The following is a 23,878-nucleotide window of genomic DNA, read 5'->3' on the forward strand; positions in this document are numbered from 1 at the left end:
TGACTGTCCTCGACCAAAGAGCGCCCCCATAAAGTAGGCTCTGTTCCCACGTTGCCCGTTTACCATATACATTTTTATTGGAGCCCACTTTATATCGAAGAGCGAGATATGATCCTCGTGCTTTATTATATCTCTGAGGTACAAATTTCTGCATCTCTTATTCAAGCAACTGCAGGATCCGAATATCCTCCTATTCACAGGAGAGGGAAGCTTCACAACAGCTCTACATTCTGCCGGCGGGCGAAGCCAGAAGCTGCTTTACAAACAGGCAGCATGTTTAATATTCATCGCTCTTGGGAAGCTCTGGGAAAAGATAAAGTGAAATGTCAAAGGGTAATGAATGCCCCGAACAGGACTACAAAGAGGTGTGGAGTCTCAGGGAACTTTTGCATATACCTCGAACTTTATGGAGTCTGACTTTCTGTTTTGGTCAAGATGAGGAAATATATCCAAGAATGGTCTAGCCTTGAGTTAATGGATCAAAGAAAATGTTTCTACTTTAAGTAGTACAGGTGATCAGATTAAGGCATGAAGTCTTAGATAAAACGAATCAAGCCTTTAATTCATCAGTGGTGAGCAAAGATTGAGTATTTCTCACCTTAAGCCCTCAGAAACAAAAAAAATAAAAAACTTTTGCAGCTAACAAAGAGCAGAGTCTCAGAAGTCTCAAGAAAAACCGATATTGCTCTATTTCTTTATGTCCCCTGGTCCTGAGCATTTTCTAACTTAATAGGGTCATTATTGTATGTCAGTGTGTGTCTAAGAAACTAACACACAGGCAGTGCTATCAACAAAATGCTATCAGTTTCACAGGGTTTTGAAACAAACACCCCAGAACACCCTGAGAAATAAGCAATAGTAACAGTGATGCTTGCCTTGGCAAAAAAAAAGTTGGAAGGTTCAGTTGGAAAGACTTTAAAGACTAAGCAGGTCAGCAGAGCTCAATATCAGACTCCTCTATGGCTTATTTCTGTAGGAGAATTCTAGATGGATTTTCCTGGAAGAAGGAAAATTCTATCATTATTTACTCACTGTCATGTTGGAACACAATGTCTCAGTGGCTGTGTGTTCTCTTTTTGTCTGCTATGAAAAACACTGGGGTCATGTTGTTTGAAAGGAAGAAAGTCAATCAGGTTCAGAACAACATGAGGGAAAGAAAATGTCAGAATTTTCATCCGGAGATCAACTATTGCTTTGTTTTAAGAGTAAAGGATCAGAAAAATCAACTAATTGTCCAGCAATCAACTAGTCGACTATTTCAGTGATTCGCAACATGGGGTACATATTTTATAGGCTTAACAAATATCATTCCTCCGACCTAAAATTACCGCCTACTTGGAAAGATTTTGCTTTATTAAAACAATAAAATTGCAATTAGGATTTAATTGGATTGCATTTATAAATAAAATTAGTTGTGTTATTCTCAAGAAGGTTTCTTCCAAATTATCCATATAACAATTACAACCTGTCAAAAACAGGCTCAGGTGTCTCTTTAAATCATTATTAGGGGAGTCTTTTTAACACCTAGTATTGATTTTTTTTTTTTTAAAGTGAATCAGTTTAATAAAGATAATCCTGAATGATATTCAGGAAAATATTAGTATAAGAACAACACTTTTTTAGTTTTGTGTTGTTGATGATCATAAATATGCATATTATCGTTCACAAAATTTTAGCTTTGACATTTTAAAATATATTAAATATAAAAATGAATTTAATAATATTTTACAATGTTAGTTTTACTGTAATTTGTTTAAATAAATGCAGCCCAACTTTTGAATGGCAAAGTATATATTACTTATTTTTCACAATTATTAGGGGTTCAAGCACTTAGCGCTGAAACCCTATTGTAATTGTTAGAATGGCCAAGGATCAGCAATCACGTAAAACTGATCGTGCAAACCAAACCGTAAGTCGCAGAGACTTGGAGGGACGGTAGTACTCACATTGCCGACCAAGCCACAAAGTCTCGCCCCAATCGGGGGTGCTACAGTGATCAAAAGTACGAAATCGCAAATAACTCCTTAACTATCAGTTGGAGGCTCAAGTGTCTTGTCGTTGGAGTCTTTGGCTCATGCCGGACAAAACATTCAATCGTGAGCCTGGCAAAATTTTCAGTATTTTGGCTTTTTTGAAAAACCTACTTTCGCAAGCTAGTCTTACGCTTTTTATAGATCGGAACCAAACCAGTGCAGAAAGATTCGCTGGAGAGTGAATATCAATAGTTATCAAAGAAAAGTTGTACTTTCAAATCACTGTCGCAAAGGGATGCCAAAACTTTTGAAAGGGACAGGGCTACTTTTAGTAAAATGCCTATAACTCCTGAATGGAATGAGATATCTTCGCCAAATTTTGAACACATTTAAGTAAGAGCTTTAAAAAAAAAAAAAAAAAAATCACGGAGCCTGGTCACTTGGTGGTGCTATAAGCAACATAAAAATGCCTATACCTATGCAACCATTTGTCCTATCAACATGAAAATCGCTGTGCACGGTCTTGGTCCAAAGTGCCACAAATGTCTATAAGGACATTTGCGTATCTCTAAAAAAACATTTGATAGATGATATTTGAGCACCTATTAGACAAGGTTAGAGGCTGATCGGAAAATAATACTCAGTGGGCCTGTTTGACTTTGGGCCCTAAAGGTCTATGAGAAATTTCAAAGAAATAGGCCCCTGTGGGACGATATCACATTTTTCAAGGATTGTACATTGCGTGACTCGTATCATATGATTGAACTCCTCATTCTGGACAACTTTGCCTCTAGAACCACTGCTGCCAATCAAATTGTGTGTTAAATTATTGAGAGAATGTAAAAAACCTACTTTTGCAAACTAGTTCTAGGTTTCTGGCTGGAAAATCTGGGGGAAAAAACACTGCAGTACAATTATCTGTACTCTTTAGGTCAATAATTATAATAAATAAATAAATTTGGGAAGCTACAACGGGGTCGTTTGGAAAAAGGGCCTGTCCAATAAGTCCTATAAAGCCTAAAGGAAAACTCAAACTCAAAAGCACGCAAAGGAGATGGGACCAAAGCTGGCACTACAACAGTCATAATTGCTAAAAATCACCATATTTCTCTGGTAAATTACCTGGATTTGCCAAAGATTTTTTTTAGGTGGTTATAGGCTTGCTAAATAATGACTTTTTTCATATGTGCTTACATGTCTTCCAGTGCCTGAAGCCCGGCAATCGCTGCTTGCAGCTATATTATTATAACTGTTATAGCAACGAATCAACAACCAGAAATTTTCGCTAAAAATAATATAAAACTTTACAGAGCTAAAAACTGAAGCTGGGAAGATGAGAAAGAAACATTCTGCCAGGCGCACACAATTAACACTTATCTAGCCTTATGTCTGACTTGCAATGTCATGCCACGTGCGGAGCATCATTTAGTACACCCAGAGCACCAGAAGGCCTAACAGTGAGTCACTCCAGTGACAGGGGTTTAACCAAGAAACCCCAAAGAGACGAAAGAGAAACAAATAAAACAAGAATGCTGGAATACAAAGAGTCGGCTCAGAACAGCACAGACAGAGAACGGAACACAGAACAAAGATGAACTGAAGCATTCCGACCATGGAGGACATTGTTTTGTAGTCATCTTGGCTAACCTGTGCGTATGAATTCCTCTGTGAGTACATGCTTAACATGGTTGTAGGACAAAAGGGTTTTGTCTTTATCTGTCCTTGTTAAGTCCGGCTGGAATCAATATCCCTCTGTTCGTCTTGAATGGGCAATAACAACAATTCCTCAAGCTTTTCTGCACAGGTTAGAGTATTCCTCAGGCGAATCGAGAGACATGAATCATCAGAAAGAGCTGGTAATGGGAGATAAAAAAGAGAAGAAAAGAGACGAGACGAGAAGAAAAGAGACGAGAGGAGAGGAGACGAGAGGAGAAGACAAGAAAATGAATGAGATGAGAAGTGATTTAAGAAGACTAGAGGAGATTGAAAGAGATGAGAGGGGAAGAGATTGGAGGAGACAACAAGTGATCGACTGATCAGAAAGAAGTGATCAATCGATCGGAAAAGAAAACAAAGCTAAAAAGAAGAGATCAAAACAGACAAGAAGAGATCAAAGAAGATGAGATGAGAAGAGATTGAAAGAGAAAAGAACGGACAAAGCGAAAGGAAAGAGAGATAGCAGAGGAGAGGAGAGGGTGATGGCAGTCACATCAGAAGAGCGTGTGGCAGATTGTGAGGATTTAAGGATTTCAGAGGAAGGATTGCAAGCTGTGCGTGGGGATCTGTGAGGAGACTGAGACCAGATGGTTGTGATTCTGGCACAATTATCCCCCTCTATTGTTACTGATCTCCATCATTCTGTCTCTCCCCGCTCATCTCTGCCTCTGCCAACAGCCCAGAGTCACTTAATGGAAAAATCTTTAGAGTGACTTAAAAAATGTTAAAGGATGAACTGCACGTGAGCAATGTGTGCGCATGACCTTTAATCTATTAATATCCAACAAAAAGATTGTGTGAATCTATTGCTCATTTACTGCACATTAATATGCGCTGCTCAAAAAAAAAAAAAAAATAGGCATTTAAATACAAAACAGCAAAGTAGAAACAGTAAGTCTCATCGTGGATTGCAACATGCTGCCTTATTATTGGTTAATATTATTTTTCCCCACCCACACAGTCTTGATTACACAAGGAGAAATGCTATTTCACAGGCAGAAAAAGTTATTGCATTTCCATGAAACAATTCGCGACAAACAAGATTATCTTTGGAATAAAGTGCACTGATGAATCATCTTCAGTAAGTTCTGGGACTTTTATTAAAAACGAGATAGTGTCAATTTTGATTTCATGTTGACTTACAGTACAGAGCTCTCAGCAGAATGATGCAAGCACGAGCAGATGGCCGAACCTACTAAACCTGAGAGACATTGCGTTTCCTCTGAAAAGATTCTCTCGGTGTCAAGATTTGTTGCTGCTGCGAGAGACGGGCCTAAGGACGGAAACATATGAAGAAATATGCTGAAGCGAAAGGGTTGAAATCTGGTAGAAACAGCACCTCTGTGTCGCCTGCCTGTGGAGTTTGTGCGGCCTCTCGTTACCACCTTTAATGTCATCATCTACTTTTACAGCTGCCATCATCTGGTGTTATTTCTGTTTTTCAGGTAAAGCAGACATCATTTCGGTGTTTTCATTCAGAGAGTAACCTTCTAGCATCCAGCGCCGCCGTTCCCAAAAGCTTTGATGAAATATCACAATAACACATAACACAGGGGGCAACGGGATTATGGGACGTGTAAACAGGCAGTTTTCAGCAGGAGCCGAAGTCAATGTAAAAATAGAGCATGACAGCGTGAAGGTTTTTTTTTTCTCCGTCAAGTAGTTGTGGTCTTTGAAGTGCTCTGGTTTAGAGGAACCTGAGGCAGTTTATTGTAATTATTTAACACTTAGGCCCACCAGACCGAAGCCGACAATGTATTTTTCATGTTTTCACGTCAAATTACGCTGCAGACTCTGTGGATAAAAAAAAAAAAAAAAAAAACACAGAAAGACTCATTTATTTCAGTATCTTTTCTTTCCTTTTGTTACGGCTTAATTCAACATGTTTATTCTTCAAAGTCAAGTAATTATTTGTTTTTGCATAGTCTAAAAGCAAAGCGTGCTTTGGATTTTTGGTATCCGCTTCTTGTTGGCGTATTTTCATATCAACAAGTCACAATGAGAATATTAACAGATTTAAAGGCACAGTTCACCCTAAAAATAAAAAATAAAAAATACCCCATGATTTACTCACCCTCAAGCCATATTAGATGTATATGACTTTCTTCTTTCAGACAAATATATTTGGAGTTTTATTAAGTGTCCTGGTTCTATAAGCTTTATAATGGCAGTGAATGAGTGTTGAGATGTTTGAAGTCCAATAAAGTGCATCCATCGATCATAAAAAGTACTTCACAGGGCTCCAGGGGGAATAATAAATGGTGAGAATGCGCTAGGCTCGAAAACCAGTCTCCTCCTGGCTTATATCGAAATCGTCTGACATTTTTCTTTACAAATCCTCAGTTTGTACTTCTAATTCGTGACCAGTGTTTTGTTTTCCTCTCTTGTTTGCACATCCTACGTTATCCACTGGAACACCACTCTCTTGTGAATGTGTGTACCACAGTTAGCGAAAACTAGAAATTATTTTTATAAAGTTTTAAATATGGATATTTTCGCTTCAGAAGGCCTTTATTAATTCTGGAGCTGCGTGGAGTACTTTTTATGATGGATGGATGCACTTTATTGTACTTCAAAAATCTCAACACCCATTCACTGCCATTATAAAGCCTGGAAGAGCCAGGACATTTTTTTTTATATAACTCCAAATGTATTTATCAGAAAGAAGAAAATAATATACATCATATCAAGTTTGGGATCAGTAAGACTTCTAATGTTTTCTTTTTTTTTTTAAGAAGTCTCTTATTTGAACAAACATATATAAAAAAACAGTAATATTGCAAAATGTTATTACAATAGAAAATAATTGTTTTTATTTGAATATACGTTAAAATATAATTTATTCCTGTGATGCAAAGCTGAATTTTCATCAGCTGTTATTCCAGTCTTAAGTGTCACATGATCCTTCAGAAATCATTCTAATTTGCTGATTTATTATCAATGTTGAAAACAGTTGTGCCGCTTTTTTTCAGGATTCTTTCATCAATAAAAGGTTAAAAAGAACAGCATTTATTTAAAATAGATTTTTTAACAATATACAGTACTGTTCAAAAGTTTGTAAAGAAATTAATACTTTTATAAATTAATAAAAAGTTTTAGCATAGATTTACATTGTTAATAAAGATTTAGATTTTGAATAAATCCTGTTTTTTTAGCTTATTTCATCAAAGACTCCTGATGAAAATTCAGCTTTGCATCACAGGAATGAATTATATTTTAAAGTATATTCAAATAAAAACCATTATTTTATATTGTAATAACATTTTGCAATATTACTGTTTCTTCTGTATTTTTGATCAAATAAATGCAGCCTTGATGAGCATAAAAGACTTTAAAAAACATTACAACTCTTACATCTAGGATGGCTTGAGGGTGAGTAAACCATGGGGTAATTTTCATTTTTAGCTAAACTATCCAACTATCCACTTTAATAATATCAACCTTCGAAGGCAAATAAACAAGTTTTGTTGCAAAGTATCAAATTTCACTGTGGTTTACTAATGCCCAGTAGTAATATACTATTACCCAGTTTACATCGAGAATTGTGTCATCACAAGCCATACAAAATCTCAAACCCAAAAATTATTCAAAATGTTGGTTGGCATGCAGCATTCTGCTTTCCTTCAGACAGTTTTACACTTCACACTTTTGCTGACTTGCTTTCACGCCCCAGCAATCAAAGCCAAATAAAAAATAAAAAATACCTAAAATATCAGAGGACATACAAACTCTTAAAACTATGTTCATTTAGGTTAGAAAATAGTTAGTAGCCCAATTCACAAAGTAGTAACTCTTATGAGCCAGTTCTTTTTGGCACCTTTCATTTGTCAGGGCTCTACAGTGCGACCATGTCAGCCGCATTTGCATTTGCATCGTTAAAGGGATAGTTCACCCAAAAATGAAAATTTGATGTTTATCTGCTTAGCCCCAGGGCATCCAAGATGTAGGTGACTTTGTTTCCTCAGCAGAACACAAACAAAGATTTTTAACGAAAATGGTGCAGTCTGTCAGCCAAATAATAGCAGTGGATGGGCACCAGACCTTTAAAAGTAAACAAAAACATACACAGACAAATCCAAATTACACCCTGCGACTCGTGGCGATACATTGATGTCCTAAGACACGAAACGATCGTTTTTTGCGAGAAACCGAACAGTATTTATTAAGGACATTAAGGACAGATAGTATGTGAATTAGGATACAGCAATGGTTTTCTTGGATTGTCTGTTTTTTTAATTTTTGAACTGAATTTATCCTTCATCATCAAGTCAAAGAAAACAAAAGGCCAAATAATAAAGGCCAAGTAATTTCATTCAAATTAAAGTCAATGGAATGAAGAGTATAGTGTGATCAGCCCTTAAAACTTTCTAACGCTGTCAAAGCCACGGTGGTTCAACTCTGGGCTGCATCATTTTCTGACCTGTTCCCCATTACCCTTCCACTCTCCACTATTGAATCAATAAAAGTATAGAGAAAATACAACTGAAAAGAAAACTAACCCATTAATCCAACCCTCCTATCTCAGAAGGCAAGTCAGGAATGAGAGTGTTTGTGTGTGAAAGAGAAATCATGTGGCTAATGACCATCCTGCCCTATAATTCAGAGATGAAGACATTCTCTCTGGCCAGCGAGAGAGAGGCGTTCAGGGCAGATGGGTTAAAGAAAGAGCAGTAGCAGCGTCAGTACGGAGTCAACGCTTCGTCCCAGCGCTCCTCTCAAATCTGCCAAACACACAGTGAGTCAAAGTGCAGCACGATCCCGTAAGGACAGATTAGAAAAGTACGAATTACGAGGGAAGGGGTAATGCGGAGGTGGTCTTGAACATGAGAACTGTGCGCGTCTTGCAGAGGAAGAGATTTTCTAATCATCCAGTACTAGATGCCCTGAATGACATGTGATTCTTAAAGACATTTGTCTGTCAATGATTTCAAAGAAAGCATATGTCTGAACCTTTCTGTCACGTCAAATTGCTTCACATTTAAATGTCTTGACAGGTTCTGTAATTCCACGGGGACAAGCGAGGCTGTATCTGTTCTAAGCCCGATGGCCAAAAGACCAAGTGTGAGGGTGAGTTTGACAACTTGAGCTTCAACTATATGTTTTTCCAAAGCATTTTTTCCATCGTAATGCACATTTTTCCCAGTCAACACATGGACTGATGCTTTCTTCTCACATCAGCTCTCTTAGCCACAGGAGATGCTTTCCCTTCAGCTTGACCCGTGACAACTGACAAGCTAAATTAAATGTTGTCTCCACTCTTTTTCACACCTATGCCAACATTCTAACTCTTTCACGCCCCTAAAAGCCAGGAGTAAGCGGGTGAGCACACACTCACGGGTCCCTGGTGTCCTCTTGCTATCTGGCATTAAAGACCCATCACAGAAGCGTGTCATATCTCCTTGTTTGCCCTCTGCAGAAGCTGTAACTCTATCACTGACCTCCGTCTCTTGGACCCTCTGGACACTAGCGGTATTAAAGCGACAGAGATCTTCTGAGGGACCCTGCGTTTGTCCTACTTACATCACAGGCAACTGGAGGAAACCTCACTGCGTTCCAAAACAACCTTGCCATGGGCTCGAGTCCCATGCATCTGCCTCAGAGACTGAGCTGTGACCTTCTCATTTCAGTCCTGGACCACGTTTTTATGTTTGCAAAAAAAGGAACAGATGAAACCCCCCAGGAAAGTAAAGTTACAACAGAGATCTTTTTAATATCTCGACTGCTTCTCATATATTGAAATGAGAGCCATGCACACGTTTGCTTAAAAGAACGGTTCACCAAAAACAAATTTATCATTTAGTTTCATGTCATTTAAAACTTGCATGATATTCTCATATGGAATACATGAGGAATATCACATGAGTAGAGTAAGATATGGCTGTATATCGGCACTTCTGTGACTTAGGTAAATACAGCGTGCCAATATACAGCCATAACTTACGTCTAGGCATGTGATATTGCATTTATACAACAGTCCGATGGTTTGAGTGTCTTTAAAAGTCCTCTTTTGTGCAGAAATGCTTCCTACAGCCACAAAATCAAATCTAAAGTTGAGAGTTTAACAACTGAGCCCAAGCCTCTGTTACTAATTCAGAAATGTCCCTTTAGAGCTAGTAATAAACGAATGTTGAGTTGCTTCATTAAAAGCTTATTGTATTACTGTATTATATAGCATATTATGAGAGAGAGATGGATTGGGCGAGTATTATTACTTGCATCTGATACAGCGTTTATTCTTTATATTCATGATGAAGCATTAGTTCGAATGTCCCGCTGAGGAAGGCGTTATCTTTGTCGTAACATTAATATCCTTTCATCTGCTAGCTGATTTCTCTGCTCAGTGCATTTGTTCGCAGTGCCAAGCTGTTGTTGAAACTAAAAATAACTTCAAAGTAAAAGTCTTTATTGCTGACTCATAAAAACAGTCTCTTGTCGCTGTCTAATGGCGGAACAATGTAATTAAATCACCATCATGAACACACACACCGTATCTCAATACTAAACACTACAACAGTTTTATTAAATACTATTATTTATATAAAATACTATTTATTGAAAAACAATATTTAATAAACTACAACAACAGCCATCATAAAAGTTGCTAGGCAATTCATTCAAAAGTACAAATACAGCGCTCTGATATACAGCATTGAATTAACATAAATATAAGACTTTGCCAAAACTATCATCTCTGGACAAATAATAGATTAATGAGACCAAAGACTACTATTTGATTTACCCGTAACAAATTGTATTTTACGTGTAACCACTACAGAGACATCAGAGCCAGCGGTAGATTCTAGAAGATCTGGCCTAAGTGAGGCGCTCTCGTGCGGATTCATGAGTGCAAAACTGCTGCTGATAATCTGGAGCTCTAATGTCTGAAAACGTTGAAATTTTCAAATAGACATTATCTTTATTAACAAACTGCATTTTGAACTATAAACAAGTACATTCTCACCTGAAAAACTTTTAAAACTACAATCCGTGACACAAAAATAGTAATATTTATAAAATGATACTGGATTTGGGTATCCACCATGGCACTCAAACTGTAAAACAGCTGTTGGAGTTCTGATATCCCTCTAATATTGCACTCCTATCAGCCAATCAGATTTGAGAACCAAAAGAATTGTTGTATACAAAAAGAATATATTTCTTAAAATGTTGGGATCAAGATCAGGGTGAGTAAATAATGACCGAATTTTCATTTTTGGCTGAACTCTTCCTTTAAGTTTCTTTTCTCTTTTTTCCCTTCTGAGATGTAGACCCTTTAGACCCAAGACGTGCCTTCTTCAGAGTTTCAAAAGAGATGTCAGCAATGACAGAAACTGCTGAAATGTGCAAAGATGCCAAAAACACACAAGGAAAGGTCAGATTTGTAGAAGAACTAAAACATTCCTCACCAGTTTTGTTCCAGAGCTAAATTATCTAACCTACGCTATCTGCATTAATTATAGTTTAGAATTCTGTAGATAAAAGCTGTGTCCCTATTTGAAGGCTGCATCCTTTGAGAGATGAAGACTTCAAAGACTATGTCTTCGAAGGCCGCAAAGGTTGAACCGAGCATTGTTAAATAGGACGGTCTAGACTACGGAGGACTGATCTTGTCTCCTAGTAACTGCCGTTTATGAGTGGCAGTAACGCAATCAGTCTTTGGATGCAGTCTCTGAATTGGGACATAGCTATAGTCTATGAGGAGACTCATCCCACCCACATAAAAAAACACTTACTATTGCTATTCATTTATATAGCTAAACTAAATGCAACTTTCTATAGCTACATAAAAGACAACCATTAGATTTGCCTATTTTCTAGAACTTTAAATAAAACCACAAAAAACAGAACTCTCAATAATTCGGATAAAAATAACCTAGATAACACGAGAAGCACGCAGAATCCTTTATCTGAATTTTTATGTTTCACTTATATCTCTTCACTTTACTACAAATTATAATTCTTTGTGTAATTTTTAAAAGTATCATATTATGTGTGTTAAGGTCACTGCACAATATTGTCATGAAAGAAAAAACATTTACTTTTCTATATGTGACCCTGGACCACAAAACCAGTCATAAGGTTAAATTTGACAAAACTGAGATTTATACATCATATGAAAGCTCAATAAATAAGCTTTCTATTGATGTATGGTTTGTTAGGATAGGACAATATTTGACTGAGATACATCTATTTGAAATCAGAAATCTGAGGATGCAAAAAAATCAAAAAGACTGAGAAAATCACCTTTAAAGTTGTCCAAATTAGGTTCTTAACAATGCATATTACAAATCAAAAATTACATTTTGATATGTTTACAGTAGGAATTTTACAAAAAATCTTCATGGAACATGAACTTTACTTAATTTCTTAATGATTTTTGGCATAAAAGAAAAATCAAAAATTTTGACCCATGCAATGTATTTTTGGCTATTGCTACAAATATACCCCAGCGACTTAAGACTGGTTTTGTGGTCCAGGGTCACATATTCAGTACTCACTACTTGAACCTTGGTAAAAATGACATTCAACAGTATTATTGTACTATTAGTCTTTTTGAAGATTAAGTGAGCACTAGATGGCAAAAGTAATCTAAATATAAAAATAAATAAATAAGCATGAACAACTAAATAACCAATTTTGTCATTATCCAATATACTCTGTCCCAGTATCTTTTTAAAAATTGCAGTTATATATTACAGAATATTGCATTACTCCCTAAAAAAAGTAACTAATTGTGTTACTTAGTTACTTTTTATGGAAAGTAATGTGTTACTTTACTTTTGCGTTGTTTTTTTCTCATCTGGGCTGAGCCTGCTTGTTTGTTTTTAATATAAAGAAGTTATATTTTTAGCAAATGTAAAAGCCCTTTCACACCAAAAGTGAAATGAATAACCCTCAGGCTGAAGAAAATGTAAATTTCAGCCATTTTGGATTGCAAGAAGATTAAGACGCAAGAGAAGAGTGAAAATCAATCACAAATGTTAGATTTACACACAAATTTAATCATTGCCGGTTTGTCTCATATTCTGAGTTTGCATCTCACGGTTTTCATTAATTTTGAGGAATAATAAACCTGTTTTTGTGCAAGTGAGAGTTCTTGAGTTTAAAACTACAGTAAGCATCATGTTTACAAAGCACACACAACGCCTCTGCTAAAACCTAGGAACCTAGGAACATATGCAACACTAATGATATTCATATGAACACTATCTTCAATGGATTTATTGAAGAAAGTAAGATTTAAAAAAATCAGCTCAGGTCAATCCATTTTTGCAGCTAAGTGTCTTTTACTGGAACAAAGTTCTAAGATCTGAAAATTACCGTATGCTTTTATAGTACCTAGAAGGAAAAATGAAATTTCTCATAATGACCCCTCTAAAATAAAGACAGATAACTGATCACACTCCAGTTCTCCTGAGCTATAAAAGAGCAGCATCAGAGAAATGAAAACTTCCACAGGGCCTAACAGGATACTCAAACTCCTTACAGACTGTTTGCACCTCAAAATAATTATTTTTTTGTGAAAACGGAGCAAAATAATGAACGAGAGAAGACGAGAGAAGGTGTAAATCTTAATACACTCAGCAAGGAACGTGCTTCTGTGTTTCTCAGCTCAATATGACACCGGGAGTGATGGCAGATATATGATAATGTCTTCACGGAGAGAAGACGCATGAAATGAAAGTCCAAAGCTGTGAACGATATTCTAATGGACTCTCGGGGTTTTATTTGTTGTTCAGAATGTTTTCACACCTTTAGTCTCATTTAAAGGAAACATGCAAGTATGGAATACCATCAGTCTTGTCTCCCTCTTTCCCCGTCTGCTGTCGTCTTTACCTCCCAGATGATAATTTGCACCAGAGTCCCATTAGGGATGTTTGAACACAGCAGTTCGTCTTTGCTATTTACCAAACCTGCTTCCATCATCTAACGCACAGCATAGGCTGGAGCTGGACCATTAGCACTAGGACGGGGAACCCCAAGGGCCAGAAACAGGACCACATGCCTGTTACAACCACCAGCTCAGCAATACGCGCCATACAGCCGACCTACAAATGAATTCAGAGAGAGCACATTTATGGCCTGCAAGCAATCAGGAGCTGCAGGGGTTCAGAACTTAAAACACCCTCCTCGAAAGTTTCCTAGCCAGAAAAGGCTTCCGATTAGCCAGAGTGTGTCCATCTGAAATTCTCTTCTACCTGAGAAATACACTTCGGATGATCGTGCTTCAAAGCCGAAAATCATTTAGCTGGACTCCCAACCTTCGCGCTGATGCATGTCCCTGAAAAGGAGCTTTGCGGAAGTTCCTAAAAACTGCTAAGGCTGTAGAAATGACAATAAATGGAAAAAAAAAACACACACACACACACACAAACATCTACAGATATATAGAGCATTCCCTCTGATTTAGAAAGTGGTAAGTGCTGGAAGGCCACCTACATTAGTCATATCCTCTGGGACCTTGATCTTTAATAAGTGTAGATGGTGTCACATCATTCCGTACGCTTAGAGCATTAGACGGCGTTCATGCGAGGACCTCTGACGGAGAGTCTATTAATTATGTATTTATGCTTTATCAGTGCCTATGGGACGAACCTAGTTTTGTTTTCTAAAATGTTTATTTGTGCAAAAGCATTTAAGTTGTCTGAAAATGGCCCTCTTTGTTCTCCTCTATAATAAATTCATACCTTAAATGGAAGATAAATAACCACATACAGTCAAGGCTCATGATAGTGAATTCAGGGTAATGTATCATTTCATGCAGATTTTCTGCCGAGACCCTCCGAGACGCACCATAATTCATAGCAAAGTGCATTTTATTCATTTTTTTGTCCGAAATCGTTGATGCAAGTATAAACATTTGAAGTTACAACATATTCCTCTCTCAGTCCTTCGGAGAGATATCTTCAGTAGAGAAGTTGTAGAAGGTTTTAGCAGCCTAAAGGGAAATACTTCAGCAGCATGAAAATACAAGCACCATTCTGCTGTATATGAACTGCTGAAGAAATCATTTTCTTTCCATTTAGCAGAGGTCAGCTGGACTCTGCGGATGTCAATAAATATCGATGCTTCGAAATTACAACTGCACTCTTCGGTTCTCCGTTGTCTTTGTTGTTTCTGCTGAATAACTATCAATACATGTAAAGTTGAGTTATTGTTAATGTTCTCCCTGCAAAAAATATCTGTTATCAAAATGCTGCAGAAGCCTTTTGTCTCACAAAAGAATCAAAACCCTGTCAAAGTTGAGGCGTGCCTGTCGACTCCTTCTCAACCTCGTTTCATCTTTCTCCAGCAATCTAAAAAAAAGCAGCTTTCAAACAGGAAATGGAGCTTTCAGTCCTGAAAAGCTGTCAGGCAGGAACACATAGTCGCACCTTTAGTTCAGTCTCACCTGCTTTGCTGAACCTCAAGCGATGTCATTCGACAGATGCATCATTTTCAAAGCGCACTTAAGACGATGGGGTTCAGCCTACTGGCTACTTTTAAAAAACTCTGTGCTTTCCAGATCTGTCTGTGTGCTATCTGATCTGGCTTCATGGCTTTTATGAGATTACTGGCCAGTCGTTCTTCATTACAGACCATTATCAGTATTGATAAGGTGAAAATAAACTGCACTTAGCTCAGATTTTCTGTTTATCAGGCCATACTTTGCTCAAACCGCAAAAGAATGACAGGATCTTAACAGAATCTTGTTTTGGCTCCAGTGTTGTGCATCGCTTCATTCGTTCGTGGGACGTATCTGATATTAAAAGAAGCTGGTTTTGTGATTTTTGGCTCACTCGAAACAGGAGAAGTCAATTCACTCAAGCTGCACCATTTAGCTTTGGTCGTCGGCCAAGCGGGCGTGCCGGACGGATGCGTCCGCGCTTCATGTGTGATTTTCTGCGGATGTTTCAGAGCTGCAGATTGAATAAGAGTTCTCCTTTATTAAATCATGGCACCACAGCAATTGGTGCAGCCATTCAAAACGAGCTGCTCTTAATGTACAGATGGCCTCGTTTGCTGTGCTGAAAAAGGCACGGCTGTAGCGTGCACAACAGAAGTTGCTCGGTTGTTCGGAGGTAGGCTAGGGGTTTAGACGCAAATCAAAGACAAACACTCAGACAGCTGAGTCTCGGACAACTTTTTTTGATTTCTGAGTGAGGGAATGATTCAATTTCAAGATTTAATAAAAGCACAGTCTCACAGGCTTTGCCAGATGCATCTTTATCTTACTGGATTTCGCAAGATAGAACGCTAGGGAACAAGCTTGCTAAAACATCTAAGACTCCAACAAACAATTAAGTTTATTTCAGTAGTCGCCACAAGGCTTCTTGATTTCAGACAAAGTCATTGTTAGTGAAACATTTTGCATGCTTTCCCGACCATCGCAGACGTCACCAAACACAAGCCGCTCGAGTCACCAGAGAGTAAACTTGGGTGCTGAGCGTGTTTCAAGAAGAACATTATTAGAGGTTCTTTATGGGAAATGCTTTAAGGCTTTCAAATCTGCCTCGAACAAAGAGACAACACAGAGACGCATGCTGAGAACAATTATTATAAGCTCCCGTGGCGACTACTTGCAGTTCCCATCAAAAGATGCCATCAAAGAATTCGGTTTACTAGCACAAAATAATGAAGAAGTATTAACCGCGCCTCACGGGGTTCAGATCACACAACACTCCCGATAGAAGCCTTCCTCTGCAGCAAAGCATCTTGTGTTGTTGTGAAATTGGTCACTCTGAAGCGCACCGTCAGCCTCTTATCGGAAATGTGACCACAAAGCAATCCGGGGATTTGGAAGGTGAAGTTACAACGGCGGCTGTTAAGAATGCATTGTTACCCCAGAAAAACATACACAGAATTATCTAAAGGTAAGAGGACAGAAACTCCACCCTCCATCGCTGTTGTGTAGTCAAAAGATTGATTTGCATTTAAATAAACCAGGCTTATGCTTGTATTGTGGCACTCATCCGTGCTGCGGTAAACAGGCTCGCTATGTAATGCCACCAGACTCAGAGCTCCAGACCTGTCAATCCATGGTGTGCGATTGTCCGTGGCACAAACTTCCCGCAGACACAGAAACCCTTATCAGATCAAGCGTTTCACGTTCAACAACATAAATCCGAGTGGAATTTACCAGGCCTGCTTAAGTCTATCTCTCAGAGTCTGTCAGGTTGACAACCAAACAACTGCTTGCAATGCGACGCAAATATGTGGCAGCGTCACATTGATTCATAGCCGCAATATAGTGCGAGAATAAAATGATGCTGATGTTTTTTTAAACTACCCCCTTCAGCAAATTAGAGAGAGAAATAAATGATCAAATGATTGATTGCGCAGAGTGAGGAAAAATAAGCTCATATACACATAGATGAACTGCCACCCACACACACAGCGGGCACCCTCACACACACACACACACGGGGCTCATATACAAACATGTCAAGAAAAGACTTTGTTATTACCTGCTTAGATCCCATTAGGCCTGTCAATGCTTCAGTGTGGGTGAGGAGGAAGAAACTTTGATGGAATGTGTTAAGTGACATTTAAGAAAATCTGACGGCCTTCGAGCTTTAATGTGATCTAATTAACCCGGAGACACGAAAAGCAGCACGTCTACACTCCTAGTTGTCAGTTTGCGAGATGTGCGGCAGCCAGAAACACTGATAAAATGTTAAAGCCTCGGTAACAAATAGCCTTTCCTTTTTCTTGTTTTACGAGTGTTGTCCACGCATCCCGGTCGGCATCTGTGGAAATGCCCTCGGAATGATGGCAAGCCAGCGAAAATAACACCGCGCTCTTTCTATCTCGGCCGTCTCTCTGAGTTGTGATTTTCTCTTCACTTATTTATGGGCTAATCCATCTCTGTCTGCCTCAAATCAAATTACATAAAAAACAAATAGAGGAGAGAGCACATAGAGGCTGACCCCCATCCACACGGGCCGTGCCGAAGTCGGGAACGCACTCCGCCTCATTCCCGGGCTGACCCGGCCCGAGCCGAGCCATCATGCTCAACCGGACAGCAAGAAGGATGAGACCAGCTGGGAGAAAATTGGTGTTTACCTGGGTGCTTCACAGAGCAGATTACACTTAAATACCACATTGCAGGCTGAAGCTTAAATGTGGCTTTGAGGCAGTGGAGAGTTAAGAGATGTGTGAAATAAAAGAAAGAGGTGGGAGAAAATTTAAGCTTCTACCAACAGAAAGAGATATACAGCCTTGCATCTGTAATTCCTGGACATGCTGTCCTTGGAAAGCACAAACAAACACCATAATACAGCTTTATGAACATCAATGGAGGCTTTCAGGATCTTCAATATGAACAGAATAAATACAAGTCTTTTAAAGATGATCTTATTAATCTTTCTATGTCCAGGGCTTGACACGTCGGGGTCAGTGGGAAAAATATTCAGGACATCTGACGAAATGAACACAGTTTTAAATCCTGCCTAATGTACAGTGTTGGGAAGGTTACTTTGGAAATGTAATAGGTTACAGATTACAAGTTACTTGATTTAAAATGTAATACGTAGTGTAACTTTTCGATTACTTTATAAAAGTAATGTAACATTACTTTTAATTACTTTTTGATTACTTTTCTAAATTTAGAATATTTTCAACTGTTATTCATTTTGAATCATTTAAACGAGGCACTCAACATTGATTATTGTCAGACTTTCAAAATGTTTCATCACTTGAATTAAGTAAGGGATAATATACATCTTTATTTTGCGGTAACAACTGGCTACATTATCAACAACATTATCCCACTTATTACACAACTGCTTCATAGATAATTTAAATGTTTAAGTCAAAATTATTAGACACGAAACACTGATCTGGGTGAAATATTTGAACGCAAATCTTCCATGACGAAATCAGTTGCTAGCAAACGGCAAGTTCATTAGACATTTTAGGTACACAGTGCAGTCTTACCAGTTTTCTTACACAACATTTCACCACATAAATAATCAAGGAAGTAGTACTAGTTTGTTAGTTATCTTATAATCCATTACAGTGTACTAAAAAAAATGCAAGCAGCTGCGTTTGTATAAAACAAATTGACAGAATTAAGAAGTTGTCCACATAATATTGAATTAAGCTTTAATAATTTGTTAGCTAACCAAACACAAAGCTTCCGCCAAGAAAAATTATCAAGCATATACTGTAGCACTGAGTGAAGTTGCCCTGAATGTCGTGACTGACCAATCAGAATCAAGCATTCCACAGCACCGTGTAATAATTTAATTTAAAGCACAGCCACCACAATTTTAGACTTTTTTTTATTTTCTTTTTTTCTTTTTTGGGGGGGTCTTTTTATGCCTTTTATTGTGATAGTACAGTAGAGAGATGACAGGAAAGAGCTGGGAGGAGAGAAGGGAGCGGGAGCGCAATTGCACTATATGTCATAACAAGATCATAACATAAATAGCATCATAAAGAAATTGTTTAATAGCAGTGATACTGGGTTTGAAATTAAATGTTTGCATAGTTATGACAGGAAACACGAGCATCTAACAATGCCTTGGAAAAAACAATCTTAAATAATGAAGTTTATTTATAAACCCAAATAGGAAAGTTTAGAGTTATCGAATAAGCATGTGTCCTATTCTCTGTCCTAAACTCCTGTAACATTGGTGTCTCATTTTAGAGCAGTCAATGCAATTTATTGAAGTCCATTAAATCTGTAAGTGGGGGTGAGTGTGTGAAAAAATTCAGATGTAATCCCCTTTGTAATCGCTGGCATTTTCCAGAAGTAACTGTAATTTAATTAAAAAAAATTTTTAGTAACTGTAACTAATTACAGTTACATTTATTTTGTAATTAAATTACGTAATTCTGTTACATGTAACTAGTTACTTCCCAACACTGCTAATGTAAACATTCAAGCAATTTTAAACCATCAAGTGCAAGACGACACGAAAGAGAACTTAATTCAATACTCAAGCACTGTCTGAGATGGTTTTCTCTGCACATACACTCAAATCACAAGTAAAGCCACCTCTCAATCATTGTGCAGGTGCCAAATTGAGTTCAACTGTCGTACATCGAAGACGTTTCTGGACGGATATGCCTTTAAAATTGGTTTATTTGTTCTTATTTATATTTTTATTAATGACTGTTAACTTGTCTTGAATACTTGTCTTGTCTTGAATACCGATCTTTATGGACTGGTTTCACAAACAGGGCTTAGACTAAGCCAGTATTAGGCCATAGTTCAATTAGGACATTTAAGTAATTTTTTAAAAGAATGCCTTAAGACAAAACAAAGCCACTGATATATTTTAGGATCAGATCAGTCAGTGCAAGTTTCTTTCAGATGAAACAGCTCAGACTTACATTTTAGTCTGGGACTAGGTTTAAGCCTTGTCTGTGAAACAGGGGGTATTATTAGTTAAGTTTTTGCTACGGTGCCAAAACTGAAATTGAGAATTGTGAAATTTCACTGGTTTCTGCAATTTATTAGAACACAAGGTTCCATGGATCACAATGCAAATAATAACTTTTTTCCAGTTAAGATTTTGGCGGAGCAAGAAATAAAAAAATCTGAACCGCTGAGCCAACCAGGTTACTAGAGAATTGTGAAATCTATGTAGTAATATCTACAATTTTGCTGTTACATGGATCAAAAACAATGCAAACAACTTTTCCTTTCTTCTCCAATGAACATTTTAGCAAGGTAAGTAAAAAATATGAACCACTGGCCCAACGAGCACAGCAGAAATAGTCTGAGGGCGTTGAGCCCTCACGAACTAGTACAATCAAGGCAAAAAAAGCTTCAACTATACATAAAGGCGCTCAGTTTCCAGCATTATCAGAGTGCCACAGCTGTAAAAATCTAGCCTACATAATACAACCCAAGCCGCTTACAGACAAAAGGCCAAGGTGGCTTGTCAAACAACAGGCGAGATGCCCCCACAGTCCATGTTTTATGAAAGACAAGCTCTGATTACAATATAATTGTTAGCAAGAGTTGACAGCATCTTGTATGGCAGCGTGTGGGCTGCACAAACCATGCAGCGCTCCACTGCCTCCACGGCTGCAAGCCACTGCTGACAATGCTGATGGTGTTTATGACACTTAAAGAGGAAACACGATGCCTTCTGCAGCAATCAGGAAGTTGTGGAGTGCGGTGGGCGGGATCTGAGAAATTCAATATTTGCTTAGTTCAATATGCTGTGTCTATCTGTGACCGAGTTCATACTAAAACATTGTTTTAAGAGTTGCACTTATTTTGGCGACCGCTCTTGAGTCTCTTTGAGCCGGTCTGCCCGAGGGTCTGTTTCACGGGGTCCTTGGCTGCTCCTTGTTCGGCGAGAGCTATAAGTGGAGTCTGGGCCAAGCGTGAATGAGATTGTCCCTGTCGCTGCGGGGGAAAGATCTGCCGCTCCCCCTCACTGCTGGGGAGGCAGCAGGGCCGTGGCGCAGATAAAGGGATCAGATGAAGGGTGTCAGATCGCATCGACTTTTCCTCTCCTTCTGTTTCCCTGGCCACAGCACCGTGATTCAACTGTCAAGAGATGCTAAATAAACCCGCCGTTCATTTGTAACACAAGAGTTGGCCATGGTTAACAAAGCGTCCCCCGGGACTGGTACAAACACAAGTTTCACCTGATAGCATCTCGGCTCACCAGAGGAACAGTTTCTCTGACGGCGAGTATAAATAACCGTTACTCGGATTAATCTCTCGCGTAGACGGTTGGAAGAGGCTGATCGTTAATTTTACGTATAGTTTGGCAAACTGTCCATGAAACGTTTCTCGGTTTGCTGAGATGCAGTAAGGTAACACAAACTTGAAGCACGGATGGAGCAGGAGGGGGGCTGCAGTATATCATCAGTGTGTAAACTCGAAGTTCTGAGCCGCTGAAGTGCAACACCGCGTGCATATGGCGTAAACACAACTCTGCAGCAAAAATCCTGTCAGTGTTTCCTCTCAGGTCATAAAAAATGATTTTCAGAGTGATGGCAAAGCACTCCCTCTCAAGACTCACACGAGGGAGGTACAAAAAAAAAGAAAAGAAAAAAGAAACAGCCCTGCGAGGCTTAACATCTCAGCACACAGACTCATAAAAAGCAGTAATAAACCAGAAAGCCTCTTGAGATTTGATGTTCATTCGCTCAAGTGTGCATGCGGGAGCCATACCGGAGGCTTTATTGCCGGTTTCAGATTCAAATGAGGAGTTTGGCCCATGCTGGACCTTAAATGTGAGCGTTTAGGGGTTCGTCTTCGGGTTATTTCAAGCTCACACAATCAAACAACACTGAATCTCAAATGAGGGCTGAAGGGAGCAGAAGTCACGGCGCTTTAAATGAAAACGGGTGTCGGGGCTGTGATCTCTGCTGTTATATCTACTCCAAAAGCTTAAATCAGCAAGGAAAATGGAAATGGATAAGAATGGCTTCTAACCTCAACAAAACATTCACACATACATATCTTACTTTCTCCGATATTAAAGTAGGAAATATTTGAAAACTGAATAGCGTGTGCGAATTATACAATGATTGTTTTTGAGAGGTGTCACTTCTGAGTTTTAGTAGGACAATTTCAATACAATAATTTCGGCAGAGTTCTGCCAAATGCGTCTTCGTAAACATTTAATCAATATGAACTTTTAAACTTGTCTGGTTAACTTGAAAATTGAAATCATGTTAAAAGTTATACATTCATATGGAGAAAACTCATGTTCTTTAAAGACCCTTACTTTTTGTTGACTTCATTTAGAAGGGTGCAAGTCTTACTTAGAAAGGTCGGAACCCCCAAACCATCCCAATTTGCATACAGCTATTTTAAATACATTACATTACATACATTTATTTAAATACATTACATTACATACATCTGAATCAAGTTCTAATGAACACTACACATGAAACAAAGAAAAGTTGTAAAGAGATGACTACACCGATTAGAATAATTATCATGTGGTTGCCATGTCCGTGACACAAACGATGCGCGCAAGCCTGTACAGCACAAATTTACAATTAAACAAGCGCCTCCCGGCGAGCCACCACAAACAAATAGCATTTCATGCGAAATACAGACAGGTAGAACTACATTAGATGATTCATATGGTTCACTAAACGAAACTCATATATCATGTAAGAAAGCACTCGGCGCACTTTTCCCTACGTTCAAAGTAACTGGAAGGTGAATACGATGCGTAGAGTATTTGTAAAAACTCCGTTTACATACCGAACCCGAGCAGCCCGGAGATCAGCAGCAGCACCCCGGAGCGCATCGCTGGAGTCGGTGAGGATCTCTTCAGTAATGTGATGGTTACCGAGGCAATGATGCGCTCTCACTGCGGTCCTTCAAAGTTAGGAGCGCTGATTTCTTCCAAACGGTCGATCTGCTCTTTCTGGAGGTCCTATGGTGCTCCTTTTCTAAGCTCTTTCTTCTTGATATTAGTGCTTATATGCAGCCTATTCTCGTGCGCTGTGTCTCGAACCTGGTGTGCGTTCTCTCACTCTGCCGCTCAGAGCGCATCAGTGTCCGGCTCACTCACAGTTAGCTCCATACTCTCTCACTCTCTCCTGCACTCAGTGGAGGATGAGGCAGCCGTGGAGAGGAGAGCGCTGGAACGGCTTCGCTCCTCCTTCCCCCGTCTCCTCCTCCTCCTCCCAGCTCCTCACAGAGTGTCTCTGACACAAGTAAGTAGCACACAATATGAATTAACGAATTCAATTATCACCATTTGCAGCTTTAGGAAAGAGAGCTGGATGGCTTGTTGTCAAAACGCTGTGTCAAACGGAAGCATGTTCTGAGGTAGATATTTTTCTTTGGGGGTTTCTATCATACCATTGCAATGAAATGTTGAGCAATGACAGTAAATCATACTAATTGCAAAAATAAGTAATAGTTGGGTTAAAAACAGGCTTACTAGTAACCCAAACAGATAAACATAATCTATAGTGTCTGACCATTACAACCGTTGCTATTTAAATTGTCCTTGTAAGACGCATTCAAACTTGCTGAGTCCTAATAAAAAGGAAAATCTACAAAAATAGTTGGGTTAAAAATAACATCACTAGTTCCCCAAATGGATAGATGAAGCAAAGTCCCAAGTTAAGGTATTTTTCACTCAAGCAGCAAAACAACTGAAAAGTTAGGCTATAAATAAGCTAACTAACCAAACATAGGTTGATAAAGCACTACACTCTTAAAAATAAAAGCTCAAATGTTTTTGTGGTGATGCTATAGAAAA

The 23,878-nt window shown here is 38.6% G+C and overlaps 1 protein-coding gene across 1 annotated transcript in view; it reads right to left on the bottom strand.

Annotated features, from left to right (window-relative positions):
* The window catches only part of kirrel3a (kirre like nephrin family adhesion molecule 3a), a 177,062-nt gene extending 153,859 nt beyond the window's left edge, over positions 1-23,203 (bottom strand). Inside the window, exon 1 of the mRNA XM_073829707.1 lies at positions 22,867-23,203. Coding sequence (XP_073685808.1) covers positions 22,867-22,912 — 46 coding nt within the window. The 5' untranslated portion in view covers positions 22,913-23,203. The remainder of the gene's footprint in view (positions 1-22,866) is intronic.
* Between the last annotated feature and the right edge of the window lie 675 nt (positions 23,204-23,878).

Source organism: Garra rufa, chromosome 23 (genome assembly GCF_049309525.1).
Source record: "Garra rufa chromosome 23, GarRuf1.0, whole genome shotgun sequence".
Taxonomy (NCBI): Eukaryota; Metazoa; Chordata; class Actinopteri; order Cypriniformes; family Cyprinidae; genus Garra; species Garra rufa.